The sequence below is a fragment of the Tursiops truncatus genome, chromosome 15 (assembly GCF_011762595.2).
Source record: "Tursiops truncatus isolate mTurTru1 chromosome 15, mTurTru1.mat.Y, whole genome shotgun sequence".
Lineage (NCBI taxonomy): Eukaryota > Metazoa > Chordata > Mammalia > Artiodactyla > Delphinidae > Tursiops > Tursiops truncatus.
In genome coordinates this window covers 28,293,049-28,313,442 of record NC_047048.1, presented here as the reverse complement: position 1 = coordinate 28,313,442, position 20,394 = coordinate 28,293,049, and the positions used below count along the sequence as shown (strand labels likewise).

At 41.6% G+C, this 20,394-nt stretch overlaps 2 protein-coding genes across 4 annotated transcripts in view; one reads left to right on the top strand and one right to left on the bottom strand.

The window, feature by feature from the left end:
• The window catches only part of GSPT1 (G1 to S phase transition 1), a 31,274-nt gene extending 13,311 nt beyond the window's left edge, over positions 1–17,963 (bottom strand). The window contains exons 1-6 of one of the 2 annotated variants that reach the window (XM_019928697.3): positions 17,420–17,963; positions 4,563–4,607; positions 4,403–4,444; positions 3,213–3,440; positions 1,952–1,985; positions 235–312 (exon numbers count right to left, since the gene is read on the bottom strand). In XM_019928697.3, coding sequence (XP_019784256.1) covers positions 235–312; positions 1,952–1,985; positions 3,213–3,440; positions 4,403–4,444; positions 4,563–4,607; positions 17,420–17,768 — 776 coding nt within the window. In that variant the 5' untranslated portion in view covers positions 17,769–17,963. The remainder of the gene's footprint in view (positions 1–234; positions 313–1,951; positions 1,986–3,212; positions 3,441–4,402; positions 4,445–4,562; positions 4,608–17,419) is intronic. The other variant, XM_004325166.3, reaches the window with a different exon arrangement.
• A 184-nt stretch (positions 17,964–18,147) lies between these two features.
• Positions 18,148–20,394, top strand: part of LOC141276487 (uncharacterized) — a 37,185-nt gene continuing 34,938 nt past the window's right edge. Inside the window, exons 1-2 of one of the 2 annotated variants that reach the window (XM_073792299.1) lie at positions 18,148–18,447; positions 19,771–20,009. In XM_073792299.1, coding sequence (XP_073648400.1) covers positions 18,257–18,447; positions 19,771–20,009 — 430 coding nt within the window. In that variant the 5' untranslated portion in view covers positions 18,148–18,256. Of the gene's footprint in view, positions 20,010–20,394 lie in introns of both variants that reach the window. The other variant, XR_012326112.1, reaches the window with a different exon arrangement.

Below are 20,394 nucleotides of genomic sequence, written 5' to 3'. Positions count from 1 at the left end.
TTATCCCACAAGCCTCCTATTATTATCCTGGATGTTTGGATATTTCCAGATTTTCTCTGGGTAAAGTTATGAAGTCATCAGGAACTGATCTACTAGGTAGTATGAGGGGAAGGGAAACTTTTCCTTTGTTATGACACCATTTTAGACCTCATGAACTTACATCTTAGTAGACTACAAAAGCATTAAGTAGGCAGAGTTTCCTTAAAAGTAATTTATAGTGTCATAAAAGTTTACCAAGTTTCTCTGTTTTTTTCTTTAGCTTCTCTTTCATATTTCTCAAGTGTCCTCTTGTCAACCATTCCAGTCAAATACCTGAAAATGTTGAAAGAAAAGAGAACATTTAGTTACTCGCAAATTATTCAGTTGTGAAGTGAGGAAGCCTTTAAACCTCTTTTGAGTGGAATTTGAACTCCACAAAAAGCTACTTTAAAGTACAAGTACCACTGGGATAGATGCTGAATTAACGTTTCAGTGGAAAAGATATTTACAGTCTCAAATTACTTCCCCCAAGATAATGGGGAAAAAAATAACTTTCCAGTGGAGAATTCTGGCAGACAACACCTTAACTAAGTAGTCATGGCTATTATCACCAGTAATAAATAAAACATACTGAATATTGCTATTTTGTGCGCCCTGATAGGATGCTCTGTTAAGAGCACAACATACCTTCTGTGACATTCTTATCCAAAATGCATACCCTCTATCTAATTGTTAACATCAGTCAAACCCAAATTGAGGAACATCTCATAAAATAACCAAATAACACTCTTCAAATTATGAAGGTCATGAAAGACAAGACTGAGAAAATGTCACAAGTTGGAGGAGACTAAGGAGACGTAACAATTAAATGCAATGTGGAACTCCAGAACAGAAAAAAATGACACTGGTGGAAAAACTGGTAAAATTCAAGTAAGATCTGTAATTTAGTAAACAGTATTGTGCCAGTGTTAACTCCCTAGTTGTGATGATTGTACTATGGTTATTTAATATGGTAAAATTAGTTGTATAGCAACTCTGTACTGTTTTTGCAACCTTTCTGTTAAGTCTAAAATTATTTCAGAATAAAAGTTTAAAAAAGCAAATGTAAATACTGTATAAAATAATTCCAACTGTTGTCCAAGCAATTATGTCTTACTAATACATTTCAATATTTAATATTTTAAAAATATTAGTCAAAATGAGATTATAAATTTTTAAATAATTCTTTAGTAATACCTAACTGCTTCCCTTGACTCAATCCAAATCAAATCCTGTTCTTAGCTTTAGTCTCTATGTGTTGTTCTCTGCAGAGTCATCTACAGTGCATACTTCTAACCATTTTGGTATAGAATCTTGGTGAAATGCCAATGAAAATTCCAGCCCATAAGCAAAAAATATACACTCTCCTAAAACACAACATCAACTGGGCCTGTCACTTCCTTCCACAGAGCCTTAGGTAATAAGGATTCCTGTGTAACGGCCTGCTTTAGGGTCTGTTGTGGAAATTTTCGAAAGTAATTGGCAAGATTACTGATTAAGATTACTTAACAAGGCAAGAAGACAATGAAGATATGCCCTCTGGATCCTCTGATGACACAGTTTAAAGAAATGAGTCTAATTTAGGAGAGATTAAAAAGACATTTTAATTATTTTTCAATTCTAGAACACATCACTAAAAGTCAACCATGGCATTGTCATACCTAGATACCTTCTGTATGTGTGATAAAAAAAACTATTCAGCATGTTAGCCAGACTGTCTGATTAAATCCACATATATTCAAGGAGTTGATGAATGAGGAAAAACCAGTTCCCCAGATTCATTATTCCCAAGAAAATCATATTTAAAGCAGACTAAGATTTCTTATAATCTAGGGTTCTATATTTTTATACACAAATCTAAAAGACAGCTATTAGAAATACATTTAATTAATGTTCCATGAGTCTTAAGATATTTAACAAAAAATATACTTACATTATTTGTCCTCCAATGGTTGACTTGCCAGCATCTAAAAAGTAACAACATCATCAACAATAGGCAAACCACAGGTGTAATAAAAACAAAACAAAACACCATCACTATATAGGAATACAACTAAAGTGGTTTAACATCATAATTACAGCTTGAAAAAGCAACTGCAATGATAGGAATTTGGGTCATAAGCTCTGGTTAGTCACCTTCTCCCTTTGAAGCTAAGACCCCCTGCAGCTCTACAGTGACTTAGCGCTACTTTACTGATAAAGAAAGAAAGACTTTAACAGATTGCTCCTTGACCTTCTGCAGCAGCAACAGAATATGAATTACCCAAGAGGAGCCTCGAAGGAGAAAAAAAGTAGCCAAAGACCCATGAACTACATTTAGGTAGTCTGCTTTTTCACTTTTAGCCAGTATAGATGTTCCTTTACAAATTTCAAAGGAGTTCTTGCTACTAAAAAAAAGTAGAACGGTGTATCGTCAGGTCAAGGCAGAGATAAGATAAAGGGAAGAAAAAGGGGCACATAATTCCCTTATTTTCTTCTCACTTCTCTCTGGCAAGTGAGATGGGCAGAGAATATCTGAATAAATGAAATAGGGTTTTGTTTTGTGTGCTAAACCAACAAGCTGACAACATCCAGAAGTTACTCCAAATTATTCATTTTTTGCACACACAAAATTAAACTACCTAAAGTTAATACCGCAAAATCAACTGAAGTTCACACAAAAAATATAGGTACATTTTCTATATTAATTAACAGATGTCGTAATATGTTGAGCCATCATCAGTGGTCTATAGACCAGTTACTCATTACATACAAATATACTGAAGCTTATTTTCTTCCAGCTTCCATGCCATCACAACCTTCAAAAATAAAGCACTGGCAATGTCTTGCCAGCTAAAAAAAAAAATCTATTGAGGGCTTCCCTGGTGGCGCAGTGGTTGAGAGTCCGCCTGCCGATGCAGGGGACACGGGTTCGTGCCCCGGTCCGGGAATATCCCACATGCCGCGGAACGGCTGGGCCCGTGAGCCATGGCCGCTGAGCCTGTGCATCCGGAGCCTGTGCTCCGCAACAGGAGAGGCCGCAACAGTGAGAGGCCCGCGTAACACCAAAGAAAAAAAAAAAAAAAAATCAAGACATTTTAGATTAATTTAGTTCAGTTTCACGAAACACTTCCAAGTAGCTAAATAAGATGTTCTATGTTTGATGTACCCAATAACTTTGGTCATTTCTTATCACTGCTATGAGTACAACTTACCTACATGCCCAATGAATACTACATTTACGTGTTCTTTCTTAGGAGCACCTGGTGGTGCAACCACAGATTTAGGTTTTGGTATTTCCTCTTCCTCCTCCATCATTTCCTGGGCACTTTCCTCTGTGGGCCTTCCATCTCCCAAAGAACCACCCCCCGGCTCTGCTTCACTTATTTCTTCTTTGTGCTCCCATGATTCTTCTGGGGACATTTCTGTCTCCCCGTTTTCTACTGAAATAAGACATTTTAGCTTAGTATTCCGAAAAACGTTTATCATCTGTACTTTAAAACACAGATGCTTTCAAATAACAAATAGAACTTAACATATTCAGTTCCATTTCCTAACCTCTAGTGACACACAAGCAAGAAAATCTCTTTCACAACAGAAACGGACAAGCTAGCCTCCTCACTGCTGACATCAGAGCTCTGACTCAGAGACTAGAAGAGACTATTTTAACGTAGCATCTTCATAAGGACAAACAAAACATGAACAGCAGATCCAACATTCCTAACAGCCCAGTTATTCCATCGTCAAGATGTCCTGACAGTAGAAGAAAGGGGAAGTTCCAAATCAGAATACAAAAAAGTGTGAAAAGATTTAGATCTTTTCTTTCTCCTCTGCAAGTAACAGAACTTTGATATCGACGTTATTAATCACCTTGGGAATATGAAACCCTTAAGGGTAAGAACATTACAAAAAAGAAGAAAATTTTCACAAAGTAAATGGATCAAGTACAACTATTCAAACTGACTTTTGCATTTCCTCCATTCAATTCTTTTATATTTGCTATCAATAAATTTATCATGGGGCTTCCCTGGTGGCGCAGTGGTTGAGAGTCCGCCTGCCGATGCAGGGGACACGGGTTCGTGTCCCGGTCCGGGAAGATCCCACATGCCCCAGTAGGGGCTGGGCCCGTGAGCCATGGCCGCTGAGCCTGCGCGTCCGGAGCCTGTGCTCCGCAATGGGAGAGGCCGCAACAGTGAGAGGCCCGCGTACCGCAAAAATAAATAAATAAATAAATTTATCATGGCAGTATTAATGCCCAATTAGTTCTGTTTTCTAAATCCTAACAGCAAAGATTCAGTTTTAAATGTAGGCATTATAATAAGCATAACACTTACATTTGTACCTTAAATCTTGAGAGTGAAAGAGTTTCATATTACTGTATTAATATGGTCAGAAATTTTCTTACCAACAGGTTCTGAAAGTTCCATGCTAACAGCTGAATTTGAACCTAGACAAGAAATTGAGATATAATATATATTTACAAAATAGTATCTAGCTTTACACACCACAGACAACTTAATGTTTTCTGAATTAGATGTTCAAAGAGTCACATCATAGAAAATTACCTTCACACAACAATGACTGTTCCTCTTGAGAAGGTTCCACAGGTGCTGTTTAATAGAAATAGCTTCTATTAAAAATTGAGACCTATACATCCATTTTACTTATCTTTTAAAATACAGGAAAAATAGAAGTTCAATAACAAAACAAAAACCTCAATAATTCAGAACAATGGCAACTAACTTACGCTTTCAAATTAGAAGCCTCTGTTTAACTTATTAAAAAATCTACCCATCACAGCCAATTTTAAAACATTTTCAGTAACTAAAATGTATTCACAAAACCATGTTTATTCTCTGAATTTGCTTCATAAACTTTTCCTTTACAGATATTATAAAAGTAATCTACAGCCCAGCACAGATCAAATAAGTAAGATTCTGCTCAACAAATACACATTACTTCTCTAGATTCTCCCTTGGTAGCTCTAGCCCAAGAAGGCAATGATCAGTCCTTTTTAAGATTCTATAATCATATGTATTATCAAGAACCTTGAATAAATTCTATTCAATACCAATAAAATTAAAAGGACATTCATATAGTCTCTGAAATGCATATAGGCCCTTACATCATCTCATAAAAAGTGACTACAATGATGCCAGTTTTGTCATATATTAGAATTCTAAGGTCAAGCAACAATCCAGTTTCCACAAGTGTCATACTGCAAATCTTATGACATCACTGGAAGAGATGTATGTGAAATATACTCTAATACCCCAATACATAAGTTTATTTTTTATATCTGATAAACCTAAATGATACTCCAATATCTAAGTACTCTTGCTTTAAAGAATACACAAGGGCTTCCCTGGTGGCGCAGTGGTTGAGAGTCCACCTGCCGATGCGGGGGACGCGGGTTCATGCCCCGGTCCGGGAAGATCCCACATGCTGCGGAGCGGCTGGGCCCGTGAACCATGGCTGCTGAGCCTGCGCGTCTGGAGCCTGTGCTCCGCAAAGGGAGAGGCCACAACAGTGAGAGGCCTGCGTACCGCCAAAAAAAAAAAAAAAAAACACACACAAGATGCACAAAGACATCAAAGAATTTGAAGTCACATGAATCCTGCACACCAATAAAGAATAACCTGCAAAACTCACATTTAAAATCATTGCTCAGAGGACACGGTGGGGGGAAGGGTAAGCTGGGACTAAGTGAGAGAGTGGCATGGACATACATACTCTACCAAATGTAAAACTTATAGCAGTGGGAAGCAGCCGCATAGCACAGGGAGATCAGCTCGGTGCTTTGTGACCACCTAGAGGGGTGGGATAGGGAGGGTGGGAGGGAGATGCAAGAGGGAGGAGATATGGGGATAGATGTATACGTACAGCTGATTCACTTTGTTATAAAGCAGAAACTAACAAAAAAATTAAAAATTTTTAAAAATAAAATCAACACTAATATTGTATTATGGAATAGAATCTGGAATTCTACAGCTGCAATTTTATTAGATCTAAAATAACTGAAATACATTGTTGATTTGTGTGAAAAAAATAAAATCAATGCCCAGAAAGTATTAACACCCATAAGTCAACAAAATTTTGGGCCCAATCTTCAATAACATGAAGTGCTGAAGAAAGTAATTCCTGGGAGTTCCCTGGTGGTCTAGTAGTTAGGATTCCAGGCTTTCACTGCCATGGCCCTGGGTTCAATCCCTGGTCAGGGAACTGGGATTTTGCAAGCCAGCACGGCATGGCCAAAAAAGAAGAAGAAAAAAAAATGTAATTCCTATCCCTGAAAGGTAAAGGGCAACCAATGTTTTGAGGAAAGAAGTGACATACCAGCCAAGTGTTACTTAGGAGGATCATTCTATGGTAGTGCATAGATGAACCAGAGAGGTAAAGACTACAAGGCAGAAAGACCAAAAACACTACTTATAAAAAGTATGCCATCAGGACAAATAAGCAGTACAGTTAGAGGAGGTGTTAAGTGCAAAGATAATGGGAGCAATATCTGACAGGAGTAGGAAGAAAGGAAGTATGCAAAGTCTAAGATGACCCCAACTTATGTGGTTAAGCAGGGTATTTTAACAGAAACTGGGGGGAAAAAATCCTTTGAACTCGGTTTGGAAGGTAACAGGAATTGTACTTCAGACGTAATATACTTACTTTGTTTTCCTATTTAAAAAGTTTATAGGTAAGATAAGGAAAAACTACTCAATTTTCAGAGAAAGCCAGGCAGTGCTATAAATGAATCAAGTTCACATACCACCCTAGGGATGGAGGAGGTGGCACAGGGTAGTAGCAAGAGGGCAGAACTGAGCTGACTCCTGGCTTTAAATCCTGGCTTGTCATTTATAAATTATGAGATACAATTATTTCACTGGAATCATGGAAATGGCATGCCATCTGCCAGACAAGATTAAATGAGAGAATACATTTGTATAGTATCAATTAAATAACTTGTGGCACCTAGTAGATATTCAACAAATATGAGTCTCCACCTCCAAACATGACTGAGTATCAATTCAATTCTATCAGCTAACATGCACTGAGTGTCTATTATGGGCTAGACAAGGATAAGAAGCACTCACCAATCCATACAGTGCTGGAGATAGGGGTGAAGTTGGTGGCAAATTACCCTAACTCCAGTTAATTTTTATTGAGCCCTTATGTGCTAACTGCTATCTCATTTAATTTCCCTGAAGACCCTATGAAATAGATAACTACTATCTAACATATCAGACTCAACTGGGCTTTTCCAAGTTATGTAAGTGTCATCTTGCCCTTCCTCAGACAGCCCCTGTTGAAAATCACTCAGAAAAAGTAAACCGAGGGCTTCCCTGGTGGTGCAGTGGTTGAGAGTCTGCCTGCCAATGCAGGGGACACAGGTTCTTGCCTCGGTCCGGGAGGATCCCACATGCCACGGAGCGGCTGGGCCCGTGAGCCATGGCCGCTCAGCCAGCGCGTCCGGAGCCTGTGCTCCGCAACGGGAGAGGCCACAGCAGTGAGAAGCCCGCGTACCACAAAAAAAAAAAAAAAAAGAAAAGAAAGAAAAAGTAAACAGAGTAAGTGATGATGTACAAATATTTTAAGGCAGGAAAAGACTGAGATGACTGGTATGGTGGGCTCTCCTGTCACTTATTAAGATGACCCAAACTGCAAGTGAGCAATGAAGTAGTACATACACCTGATCACCTAGTTCTAGAACCAACTCTTAAATTTACAAGTATACAATACATGCATTAGGCTGTAAGGCACTTCTCATGACAGTGACATCAGTCATGAAATCACCCCCATGGATGCATAATGCAAAATCTGGTCATGGTTTTTCAAAATATCTTAACTTTTATAGTATGTTTGTTTTAAGTTTATAAAGCTTACAGAGTCAAGTACCAAAAGCAATTAAATGCTTAATATACAGCTCATGATATTATTAAAGGGGCCCCAAATAAGAAGTTGACCATAGTTTTCCCATAGTGGAAAAAAGCTTTCCATGCATTCAGACCACGGATAACATTATAAACTTAATAGCAATGCTAGAGACATCTGCAAAGTGATGGATGTTTTTGGAATAATGAACCAGAAAAATCACAGATATAATAATAAGATGTTCCCTAAATTTAAGCTTCTCAGTATGGCTGTACCCAGTCTCCACACACACACACACACATGCAACCCCTTCTTGTTCATTCTACTCTGGTCTTACTCAAAGTGCATATCACATCCAGATTTACTGGCTACTACTGATCCTGGACTTAGAATTCTACTAGGCCCAAAGTCATTTGTTTATGGTTAGCAAACAGGTGACTATTAGTGCTTGATTTCTCAAGTCCTGCATGGTTCATATCTGTTAGTGAAAGAGAAGTAAACCTCCCAAGGAATGAAATTATGGTTTCATATTTTCCAATGGTATCTCCATGTTCAGAAACATAACCTTATCAAGTGTTCAAAGGAATAATTCTAATTAAGTAGGAAAGTTATCAGTGTATGAGTGAATAAAACTGCCACACCCTAAGTTAAAAAGAGAAGTAACTGTGGTAAAATTATTACCACAATTTTTAAAACAAGAAAAGATTTTACCAAAAAACAGTCTGGCAACAGTACTGACTGTGGTTTAACACAGATGATAATCTGGGTCTTAAAATTGCTAGTTAAATTTGACCATGGTGAAATAAGCCAGTCACAAAAGGTCACATGTTATACCATTCCACTTACAAGAAATATTCAGAATAGGTAAATCCAGAGAGGCAGAAAGCAGATTGGTGGTTGCCAGAAGCTGGAAGGAAAGGGGAATGGGAAGTAACTGCTTAATGGGTACAAGTTTCCTTTTGGGGTGATGAAAATATTTTTAAACTAGACAGAGGTGGGGACTTCCCTGGTGGCGCAGTGGCTAAGAATCCGCCTGCCAACGCAGGGGACACGGGTTCGAGCCCTGGTCCAGGAAGATCCCACATGCCGCGGAGCAACTAAGCCCATGCGCCACAATTATGGAGCCTGCGCTCTAGAGCCCGTGAGCCACAACTACTGAGCCCATGTGCCACAACTACTGAAGCCCATGGGCCTAGAGCCCATGCTCCACAGCAAGAGAACCCATTTCACTGAATTGTTCACTTTAAAATGGTTAATTTTATGTTATATGGATTTCAGCTCGATTTTTTTAAAGAATATAAAAAAGTTTTTAAAGATTTGATCATGGATCAAAGGACTTCAACATGGAGACTCCTATTTTGCCAGTTCACAGTACAGGTTAGTCAAGAACATACATGTGTCAGGTAATGAAAACCATGTTTTAATTCCAGCTACATGTTTTAAACACAAACGTATGGCCAATTCTTTTTTTTTTTTGCGGTACGTGGGCCTCTCACTGTTGTGGCCTCTCCCATTGCGGAGATCAGGCTCCGGACGCGCAGGCTCAGCGGTCATGGCTCACGGGCCCAGCCACTCGGCAGCATGTGGGATCTTCCCAGACCGGGGCACGAACCTGTGTCCCCCCCTGCATCGGCAGGCAGACTCTCAACCACTGCGCCACTAGGGAAGCCCCAAACGTATGGCCAATTCTAGAAAAGTGCTTAATCCATATATTTCATAAATAAGCAATTTAAATCTGCACTGCTTTAGATATAAAACCAATCTCTAATCCTCTTTACACACTAAATACAGATATTTAAAATAGCCATCCTAACTAAAATATCTTACGCCTGTTAGCTAAATGGTGTGTTCATTAAAGAAAAAAAATAAAAACTTCAGTGTTGTCACAGAAGTCACAAATGTCCTACACTGCATGGAAGTGAGAAACAGTGTGACAATTCTGTCCAATACGAGTTTCTACAATGGTGGAAATGTGCTATATCTGTGCTGTGATGATAGTCACTAGCCACATGTGGCTATTAAAGCACTTGCAAGGTAGCTACTGTGACCGAGGAACTGAATTTTAGATTTTATTTAATTTTAAAATTAAATAGCCACATGTACACAGTTCTAGTTCCTCTGAAGGAGTAGTCTCCTCAATTGCGGTAGGAACTTGCCTTATCTGGTTTTCCACTTCTATCCCATTCCCGGTCCACCCCACCACCCCGAAGGGCTAATGAGCTCTCTTCTGAACTCCTCTAGGATATGACCCTTCTTTCAATTATAGACCCACCTACACACATAGCTTAGTTCTTGTTCCCTAGGAGATTATGGACTGCCAGAATGACTGGTTTTCTGAAATATGGAGGCTTTTTTGTCTCTACTCTTGTAATCTCCACAGGTTGGCACAGTGTACTGTATAGAATAAATATACAGTTAATTTTTACTGAATTAACTCAAGCAGTTTCCGTTAGGGTTCAGTAGAGTAAAAACAATTTTATATGTGCCAATTTTCTAAGAAAGGAGCTAGAGAAACAATACCCAAGAGGTGTTAAAGTACAGCTTGAATAAAAAACTAAAATTCTCTAGCACACAGGTGACCATATAGTCTTACCAAAACTGCACGTTGAGGCATTTTTCTCCCACAGACAACACTGTTAAATAGTAAAGGCAGACATCAGAAAGAAAAGCCCACAGAACATATACAAGTGTCCCTGGTTTTGCCTTAACTACCTAACACTCTAAAAATAAAAACACACAATGTTACAGACAGTGGTGAACAGAGCTGTTTAAAGTATTCTACATGATTTCCTAAAATGTATGAAGAAGTAATTTCAAAATATTACTTTAAATTAGAGCATTGCCTACTTATGACAATGTCACCCAGCTACTACTGAGAAAGAACATAGAGACGGTGCCATAGTGCACAAACTCATAGGCCCAGTTTCTGAAAAAGTGTCTCAGCCAAAAAGGTCGTTTAATATCCAATCACAAGGAAACTAGGAGTTACTATTACTAGGAATAAGCTTTGAAATCAGACCTAGATTCTAATCCTAACTCCTCCATTTATTCATGGATGTCACCTCACCTGTTTATTTAGCTTCTCTGAACCTTAATTTTCTAATCCGTAAAAATGGGTCAACAGTACCTATACCTCAAGAGGTTGTTGTGAAGATAAGGGCATATTAACCACATGGTAACTGCTCAATAAATTTATTATTACGAGGGCTTCCCTGGTGGCGCAGTGGTTGAGAGTCCGCCTGCCGATGCAGGGGACACGGGTTCGTGCCCCGGTCCGGGAAGATCCCACATGCCGCAGAGCGGCTGGGCCCGTGAACCATGGCCGCTGAGCCTGCGCGTCCGGAGCCTGTGCTCCGCAACGGGAGAGGCCACAACAGTGAGAGGCCGGCGTACCACAAAAAAAAAAAAAAAAAAAAAAATATTATTACAAGCATTTCAAAGCCCCGTAATAATTACAAAAACTTTTAAGAATGAAATAAAGAAAAGCAAATTCCAGGGCCACTCTCTCAGAAAATCCATGCAGGTTGTAGTAATTAGCTCTAGGCATGCCCTTTTTCTCCATTATTAAACAGCATGGTGTGGCAGTGAGAGCACTAAATGAGCGCTGGCAAATTTGGATTCTAGACTCAACTGTGTCCTTAAATCTGTGAGTGACCTTAGGCATTCACTCAGCATCTGTAGGGTTCAGTTTCTTCATCTGAAAATGAGGCTGTATTACTGCCAGGTCATTTCTAGCCCTAACATTCTAAGAACCTATTTACTCAGTCACTAAAGCAATGCCACGTATCAACCTGATTAGGCTTTTCTGTAGAGTAACTAAAATTCCCCTCTTTTAAAACAAACCTAAAAGATAGTCTTATTTATGATTTATATCCTATCTACTGCAAAAACAATGAGATATTTAATTTCAGATACCACAAAAAAGTACAAAGGAAACAGAAAAACACCCATGTGCAACCAAACTCTGCAAAGAAGATGGACACAGACTACTTAGCAGTACAGTAACCCACTGGAGTTCTATAGAACTAGTCAACTGGGAATTTTCCCCAGTGACATCCTAAGGTACGCACTTTTTTTTTTAATTGAGGTAGAGTTGATACACAATATTACATAAGTTTCAGGTGTACAACACAGTGATTCACAATTTTTAAAGGTTATACTCCATTTATAGTTGTTATAAAATACTGGCTATATTCCCTGTGCTGTACAATATATCCTTGTAGTTTATTTATTTTATACATAGTAGTTTGCTAAGGTATGCTTTTTTTGTTTCAAGTGAAGTGACATACAATTACTTTTTCAGAATGTGGTCTGGAATTTGGTGTGACCACTCTCAAGCTAGGCTAGTGAAAGATGCTCAAAAAATCCTTGCTAAGTGTTTCTCTCACCTAGGAAGTAGAGTATAATGGGCACTGGTTTAACTTAGAGTACTGTAATGACTAGGTTTCCTTAGAACAAAGTGATTTATGGAAAAAACCAACTACACATCTGTAGTCCAGCCACGCTTTGTTAAAATCTACTGAAAACAAGGACACACCTTTTAAGAAGCTTTGGTATGAATCAGCAACTGACAGCTAAAAAAGGAGTCTGAGGACGGCAGAAAGATCAAGGACCTTCAACTAAGTAGCCAAATTCTTGCTTCCCCAACATTTCTAAGAACTGTGAATAGAATGATGAAATTCTAAATTAACATGCCCAATAGACAGCCAGAATCACAGTAACTCACTCCTGTTTGATATGGAATAAACAAGCTTCTACTTACAAGTAGTGTAAAGATGACTGATGCTCTACTTTAGCAAATTTCTAACAAACTTAAAGGATGAATTTTATATGTTAATTATAGCTCAAAAAACTCACCCCCAATCTTATGGTATTCACAAAGAACACTTAGTAGAAAACAGATCTTTGGTTTTAAGATTTCACGACTGAATATATACAAGGGTACCTGTGAACAATTCTTCTCAGCTTTGAAAGCCCTCTACACCCTGTACCTGGCCCTCTTACCAAGAAGTGTCTTCCATTAGAGTAAACTGGGTATCTGATCCCTTTTAGACTCCTTGAGAAACAGTTCTCCATTTTGGTGGTACCACTTCAAGTGCCTAGCACAGCATCCTGCCTTCTGTAGGCAGGCAAATGTCTGTTCACTAATTGCTATACATATACCTGAGCAAAACCAGAGATTCATATCTCAAAAAATTTCATTCTAATACTGCTAACTCACCCCAAAAGTTTATCAAATCTCTTCTTCCTTCCTTTCTCTCCAATCAGAAAGACAACGCTATTTTAACTTTCCTCCCCAGCAAAAAAAACAAGGCTAAAATCTGTTCTCTACAATATTTCCCTAACTCGCTGTGGTATGTTTTAATTGTTATCTTTTCATGCAGTACAATTCCAGAAAAGGTGAAAAATAAACAAAGGACACACACACACACAGAAGCAAAAAGCACTGAATAAAACCTGCTCTAAAGAAGGTTTATTCACATGGGATTTCCCTGGCGGTCCAGTGGTTATGACTCTGCTCTTCCACTGCAGGGGGCACGGGTTCCATCCCTGGTCAGGGAACTAAGATCCCACATACAGTGACATGGCCAAAAAAATAAATAAATAAAAAATAAAGAAGGTTTATTCCCAATCAAAATTTCTAACAGTTTAAACAGCTGCTCAACATGGCATAGCACTAGCGGATGCCCTCACTTGTTCCCTATATCCTCACACCTGAGCCGTTCCAACATGTAAAATCATGAAACAAGAGCCAAAACCGAATGATCTCTAATAATCAGTAAGTCAAGGTAGGAAAAGAAATAATACTCCAGGAACAATACTTTCTCTAATCTCCTCAACCCACGTATCCCATTCACTGTCCCATCTGAAAAATCCTTTCTATTAGAATTGTTATTGCAGGCATTTCAGTCACATAGGAAAAGAAAAACAAGTGTCAAGTGGAGAACCATATCTATCATCTATGTAAACTTAACGATCAGTCAGCTGGTGTTCTTTAACATAAAGTGTAAGAGCCCTTCTGGACAAAACAACCATTACTTTGACTCTGGATCTTCTCTACTCTGGTGGCCCTGAGGAGGTCACCTTTGGGAAAATTCAGTGATTAACAAGCATCCACCAAGTGGGGACGGTAGCACAACTTTGTGAATATACTAAAAAACCGCTGAACTTTTAAAAGGTGAATTTTATGGTATGTGAATCGTAACAACCATCAAAAAAAAGTCCCTTCTCCACAAGGCATTCAGCAAAAACCAAACACTACAAAACAGAACATTTCTCTTTAAAATTCAATATAATTCGTTATATTTGGGAGATAAGCCCCCTCTAAGGGCTCACTGGGGACTGCTACTTTTATTCTATACCCATTTTACAACCGCAGAGTTTTGAGAGGCATTGAGGGTGGGATGACAGAAAGAACTGTACGAACTCTACACCATTACTTTAGAAGCTCTGGCAGTGTCTAAAAGTCCAGATTCTATGGCCTGAATGTTTTGCGTTCCTCCCAAAATTCGTATGTTGAAATCCTAATGCCCAAAGTGATGGTATTAGGTGGGGCCTTTGGGAGGCCTTAGGTCATGAGGGCAGAGCCCTCATGAATGGGATTAGTGCCTTTCTAAAAGAAGCCCCAGAGAGCTCCTTTGCCTCTTCAGCCCTGTGAGGACACAGAAAGAAGTCAGTATGCATTCTGTTATCCAGAAGAGGAAAGAGGGCCCTCCCCCATCCAGGCTGGCACCCTGATCTCAGACTTCCAGGCTTCAGAACTGTGAGCAATAGATTTCTGTTGCTGACAAGCTACCAAGTCTACAGTATTTTGTTATAGCAGCCCAAACAGACCAAGACACCAAGTAACCCTGATTAACATTGCTGAACCTGTTTCTCATTTCACACTAAAAAAGACAGAGCAAGACTGAACTTGGTGCAAATTGAAACTGAAAATAAGTACATTCGATCACAGAAAATGTTTGTTCTAGCACACACAACCCTTGTCTACATTTTCATTCATTTCAGGGACTCTAAACGACCATCACTTAGCCACTTTACTTGCATCTGTAGAGAACTGCTCGTAAGTGAATTATACTTAATTACACTTACATGAGTTCTACTTAATCATTTCTCTGGAAACCTATATTAAAAATTTTCAAAGGGATCCAAGGTCAACACTGAATCCCAAGTTCTGACTCGAGATAGCTGGATATAAGCATTAACCAGCAGCCTGCCAGTGAAAGTGAATGACGCTTGGTGCCAAAGCATCTTCCTCTACCTGCTGCTCAAAGCACCACTGAAATAATTTAAAAAAAAAAAAAGAAAGAAAGAAAAAAGAAAGGAAGAGAGAAAAAGAGAAAACTAGCCCTCTTTCCAGAGAATGACAGATATTCATACTAGACACATACATTTTAAAAGTCGTTCATTCATTTTAAAAGTCATTCATTCTAGTGCTCTACCTCTAGACTCCTTCAAGAGCTCCCCTGGTATCTAGTTTAAAAACACACCCACCACCAATTTCAGCTATGGGTTAACAACAGAAGAAAACATGCTAGCCCTACAGTCCGTTTCCTCAGTATAAAAAACTTGCAAACTTTATGGTTTCCCCTTTGTAAATTTCAGCCTAAGTGCTATTTCCAATTTTTTCCCTGCTTCTTCCATAGTTCTCTGCTCTGATGCTGGTAATTTATGGACCTGAATGAGCTGGAACATGCAATCCAACGGTGCCACATTAACTCTGGACCTCAATTTAGAAAATCCATTCTTTTCCAAACAGACATCCTACAGAGGATGGGTTGTTGTTGTTGCTGTTGTTGTTTTAACATTAACTGGCATTTTGCAGAAGCAGCTGATAGAGTCAGTAACACCAAGATAGGTTTCTGATTAAAAAAAGAAAAAACTGACCACAATGTAGGGACCATAAGGTAGGGACAACCACTTTCCTATACATTCTTACATCTCCAATTTCTAGCAGTGTCACAGAGCAAAGGATTAAAACTGCAAATTGGCAAATACCGGGAAGAGAAAAGACAGTCCTTCTACATAAGAGGTAATGCCTACTTACTCAAGAATGACCACCATTCCAGACCACTGCTCTAAGGACGATGGTCCCTTGATGACTGGCAACTCCAGAGTTAGGAGGGAGGGCCAAAAAATAAAATGGCTGGATAAAAGCAAACTTCATGATAAGGTTTGGGGAAAGAGGCACTTTTAGGAGTTAGTAAGCGAACTAGTTTATGTGGCCCAAAGGACTTGGTCTAAGCAAAGCTAAGCTTCCTTATTCAAAGGGCAAACTTCAACGGCTTCACACAGTAAAAGAAATACCAGTCAATAAAACAAGCAAATCCGAACTGTGTGCTCACAGACATACTTCCCAGAAACATTTCCCCAAACTCGCTTTTTGCCTCTAGAGAGAAAACTGTAGCCAAAGTCTCTGAAGAAACTAAACTCCTAGAGCACTTTTACAATGTCTACTTGTCCAAGAAATGCTACAATATAGAACTTTAAAGAGAAATCAAGTTCACTCATTTGACATTCCTACAAAATCAGTACCTGAAAGCATGCCATCACTTAAGCAGCCCCTAAATACTCAGAGTTTTGAAGACAACTTAACTTGAAACCACAGAAAGCCTATCTACTCGCTATGGTCAAAACGACGTGTGACACCTAATAAGTTTGAACAGACTAATTCCTGACACAGGAGCACAGAGAGAGAGTTACACCAAGCAACCTTAATAAGGCAAACAATTTTAACGCAATAAAAATTCTAAACGTGTCACCAACTAAGGAGAAGAGTCCAAATCCCACTTATAAAAAGGGCACACAAATCAGCGTAGTCTCCTACACACTTTAATGTTAAGTGAGGAACTCTAACTTTGGGACACTGTGAACTTCACAAGCTTACAAAATGCTAAGGGTGAAAAAGATCTATAGATAGCCAACAGTTTCTGCCCCATCGCAAGACTGCAATGCATCCTGGGATTCCTTCAGGACGGTTCGGTGCCGTAGATCTGTTAAATGTAATTACAGTTTCAGTAATAGAAATTGCAGCGAGAGACGCTCTCTCGCCTAGGCCCAAGGTGAAGGGAAAACTCGACCAGTCGTCCTCCCCAACTCCTCATCTCTCTCAACGCCCATCCGGCCGACTCCTCCTGGCTCCATCTGTCCTCACTTCTAGGCCTCGTGGCACTGACCCGCGGCCGTCCCCCTCTCCGTCCCATACTGTTCCCACTTCCAGCGGGGAACTGCGGCCCCGGGGGGGAGGAGCGGACACCAGGCCCCTCCGGTGTGCCCGGCACCCTGCTCCCGCCCCGACCGGCCCTCCGCCGCGGTCAGCCTACGCAGTCCGCCTCCCCGGACCGGGGCCGCCCCACCCAGGACAGCGGGCGCCGCTGTCAGCACCCCACGTGCCGCCCGGCCCCACGGCCACGCGTCCCCGGCCCGGCGAGGCGCGCCCTCGACCCCATCCCGGGCCCCATCCCAGGTGAGCTCCGGCCCCCAGGCCGGCTGCTCCCGCTCTCGCAGCCCGGCTACCTCCCGCGTCCCGGGGCTGCCCCGCGTCCCGGCCCTTTACCCGAAGGGCCTCCCGCGCCGCTGCCGGCTCCGTGGTTGTTGGCGGCGACGCCAGGTGGGGGTGCCGGCGACTGGGCCGGGCCCCGCAGGAAGGACGGCACGAACTCGGCGGCGTGGACGTTGGGCACGAAGGGCTTGGCGTTGACGTTGAGTTGCCGGCTGAAGGCCGCGCTGAGGTGCTCACGCTGGGCCTCGGCCGCCGCCGCCAAGAGACCGCCGGCGCCGCCGCACGAGCCTGGCCCGGGGGCTTCCATGTCTGCCTGGTCCCAGCAGTCCGGTGCTGAGTCGCTGCTGCTGCTGCTCCCGCCGCCGCCACCGCCACCACCGCCGCCACCACTGCCAGGATCCATGATCGGGGGGGCCGTGTGTGTGGTAAAGCGAGGGCGGGAAATGGAGGCGGGGGCTATGGGCCGGGGAGGAGCAGGCCGCGCTGACCCAGGGAAGCGGCGAGGCAGAAAGCCCGGGGGCTAGCGGCACAATTCCCGGCGTCGTCGCGGCAGCAGCTCCAGTCCCGACTCCGCACTCGCGACGACAACGGCAGCAGCGGCTCAACCCTCCTCGTGTGTGCGAGCGGATCTCCTCCCACCCAGCCCCAACCACCTCCGACCGTCTCAGCGCCAACCCCACGCCCGGAGCAGATTGACCCCTCGCCGCTACCCGTACCTTCGCCTCGGTAGTTCTCGGCCCCGGTCAACCCCGTTTCCACCTATGAAGCGCGGCAGAAGGCGGAACTACGAGTTCCGACAGGACCCGCGCGACGCCTCTGCGGTTTTCCCGGGGGCCGACGGGAGTCGGAGTTCGGGGCCCGGAGCAACCGGAAGCGGCGCCGGCTCCCGGCATGCAGCGCGAGGAGGCGGAGGTCTGGTCGAAGCTCGGCTGCCCCACCTGTCACCGGGTGGGGGCAGGGGTGAGAGCGAGCCCTGGTGCGATTCGGCGCGGGGCGGCGGACCGTGAGTCTCTCAGCTCGCGGGGGTGGCCCGCTCCGTCCTGTTCTACACAGGACGCGGGAAAACGAACAGCAGTTCTAAGGTGGAGAAAAAAGCTTTCAACTCCTGAAAATTCCTTCTTTCTCTTTTCATCAGCCCTCTGCGTTCCCTGCCTTACAGTCTCCGTACAGTGTTCTCTCTTTCCACCTTCCTCCTCCCCGCCCCCAGCCAGAGTTTGCCCTACATTTCAAAGGCGACGCAGGGCGTCCTTCATTTTCTGTATTCATTTGGTGGAAGAGACAATAAAACCGTGACCCATTACCACTAAAACTGCAAAGTGGCTCATAAAGCGCTCTGGCCCAGGTTCTACCCCGGCAGAGGGGATTATTAACTGGAAACTTACAATGACTCACTGTCTGTATGACTAGTCATTTAAAGCCTTCACTCAAACTTTTCCGTCCCTTCCTCCTCCCGGCCAAGGGCTTTGCAAACTAAACAGAAGTTTGCCATATTCCATGATGTAGCCAGCTGGACCCAACTGACAGGGTTATTTTTGTGCGTCCAGCGTCGTTATACACCTTCAGGTGAAGTGGTTTTCTTTTGAATGGTCGGATTTGCTCAGGTTTTCCCGAAATACTTGATTGACTGCATCTCACGCTGCCAGGTTGCGGTTCCGTAAACATGGGAAAAGAAAAAAAGCGAAAGATAAATACGTAGACCCAACTGCTCGAAGTAGGAAAGTACCTGTTAAGTTTTCTTTTAATTCACCCTCGTGGAGCCCAAGACAGAGAAAAACATATTGTTGATATTTTTCTGCAAGAAGTCTAGACAGAGTGCAACTAACCTGTTAGCTAGAAATAACAGAGTACAGGGAGGGAACACAGAAAGAATGTTTCTTAACAGCCTTATGTTAAGGTCCAAAATCTAGATCTAGGTATTAATTTTAAACATCTATTTTAAAGGTAAAAGAGGACTCAGCCTAATGAGACAAATCAAAAACAAAGCTGTCAGTTACCTTTGAAAACCAGTCCTAAGTGGTTTGAAATTGTGTTTAATATTAAATTAGCAAATTTGATGGATGCTTTGTTTCTTTAACACATAACACTTGGGAAATTGAGCTCTATAAATGTAAAGAAACCGGCGACCTCCATTACCACAAGGCTGGCTTTGAGCTTCTCGACAGCTCTGTGGCTCATGCTCCCTGAAATCTTCTGGACATGGACATTTTTTTCCTCCCCACAACAGAGGATTTATTCCTTTGATTAATACAAAAATCTGCTTACAGCCTATTAATATAGTTCTCTGAAGACCCCACTGGATCTTTCTTATGTGACCTGCTTTAAAGTCGGTATTAAGTGATTGCCCTCAGGTTTACAGAGAATTTACCAATGATTGATATAAAAATCAGACCTTCTTCCATATATAGAAGACCTGCCTTGCTATTGACTCAGAGTCACAAGAAGAAGAAAACACAATGTGTCAGAAATAAAGTGCCTAAAGTGACTTCTGACTCAAGATTTGCTCTCCCCAACCTACTCCTAAGAAAGTGTCAACACAAGCAACTGACTCAGATGGTGAACCACACTGTCCTTCTTCAACCCTTGTCATCAGATACCATACTTCAAGAGGAATCACCCGGAGGGCACTGGGTGATCACTCTGATAGGTTAGTTCTTCACATCTAATTAAATTAGCAGAGTTTCTTTTGGAGCTTTTTGTAGGGACAAAGAAACTGCTAAGACTGCAGCTTAGAAAAGTTGATGTCATTAACTGTCCCTGAATAGGATAATTATTCAGGAAAGAATCCACTCTGTTTGTTTTCAAAAGCTTTGACCTGCCTGAGTAGAGACACTGTTCCAAGCAGGAAAGGGAGAAGCTCTTTTTTTTCCCCACGTTTTTCTTTTTTTTTAAAAATTGAAGTATAGTTGATTTACAATGTCTTGGTAATTACTGTTGTGTTAAGACTGGGCAACTTGAGGTCAGAATCTTTTATTCATCTTCTTTATATTTGTAATGCCCAGTATAATGCCTGGCATAAAAAACATTCTTAA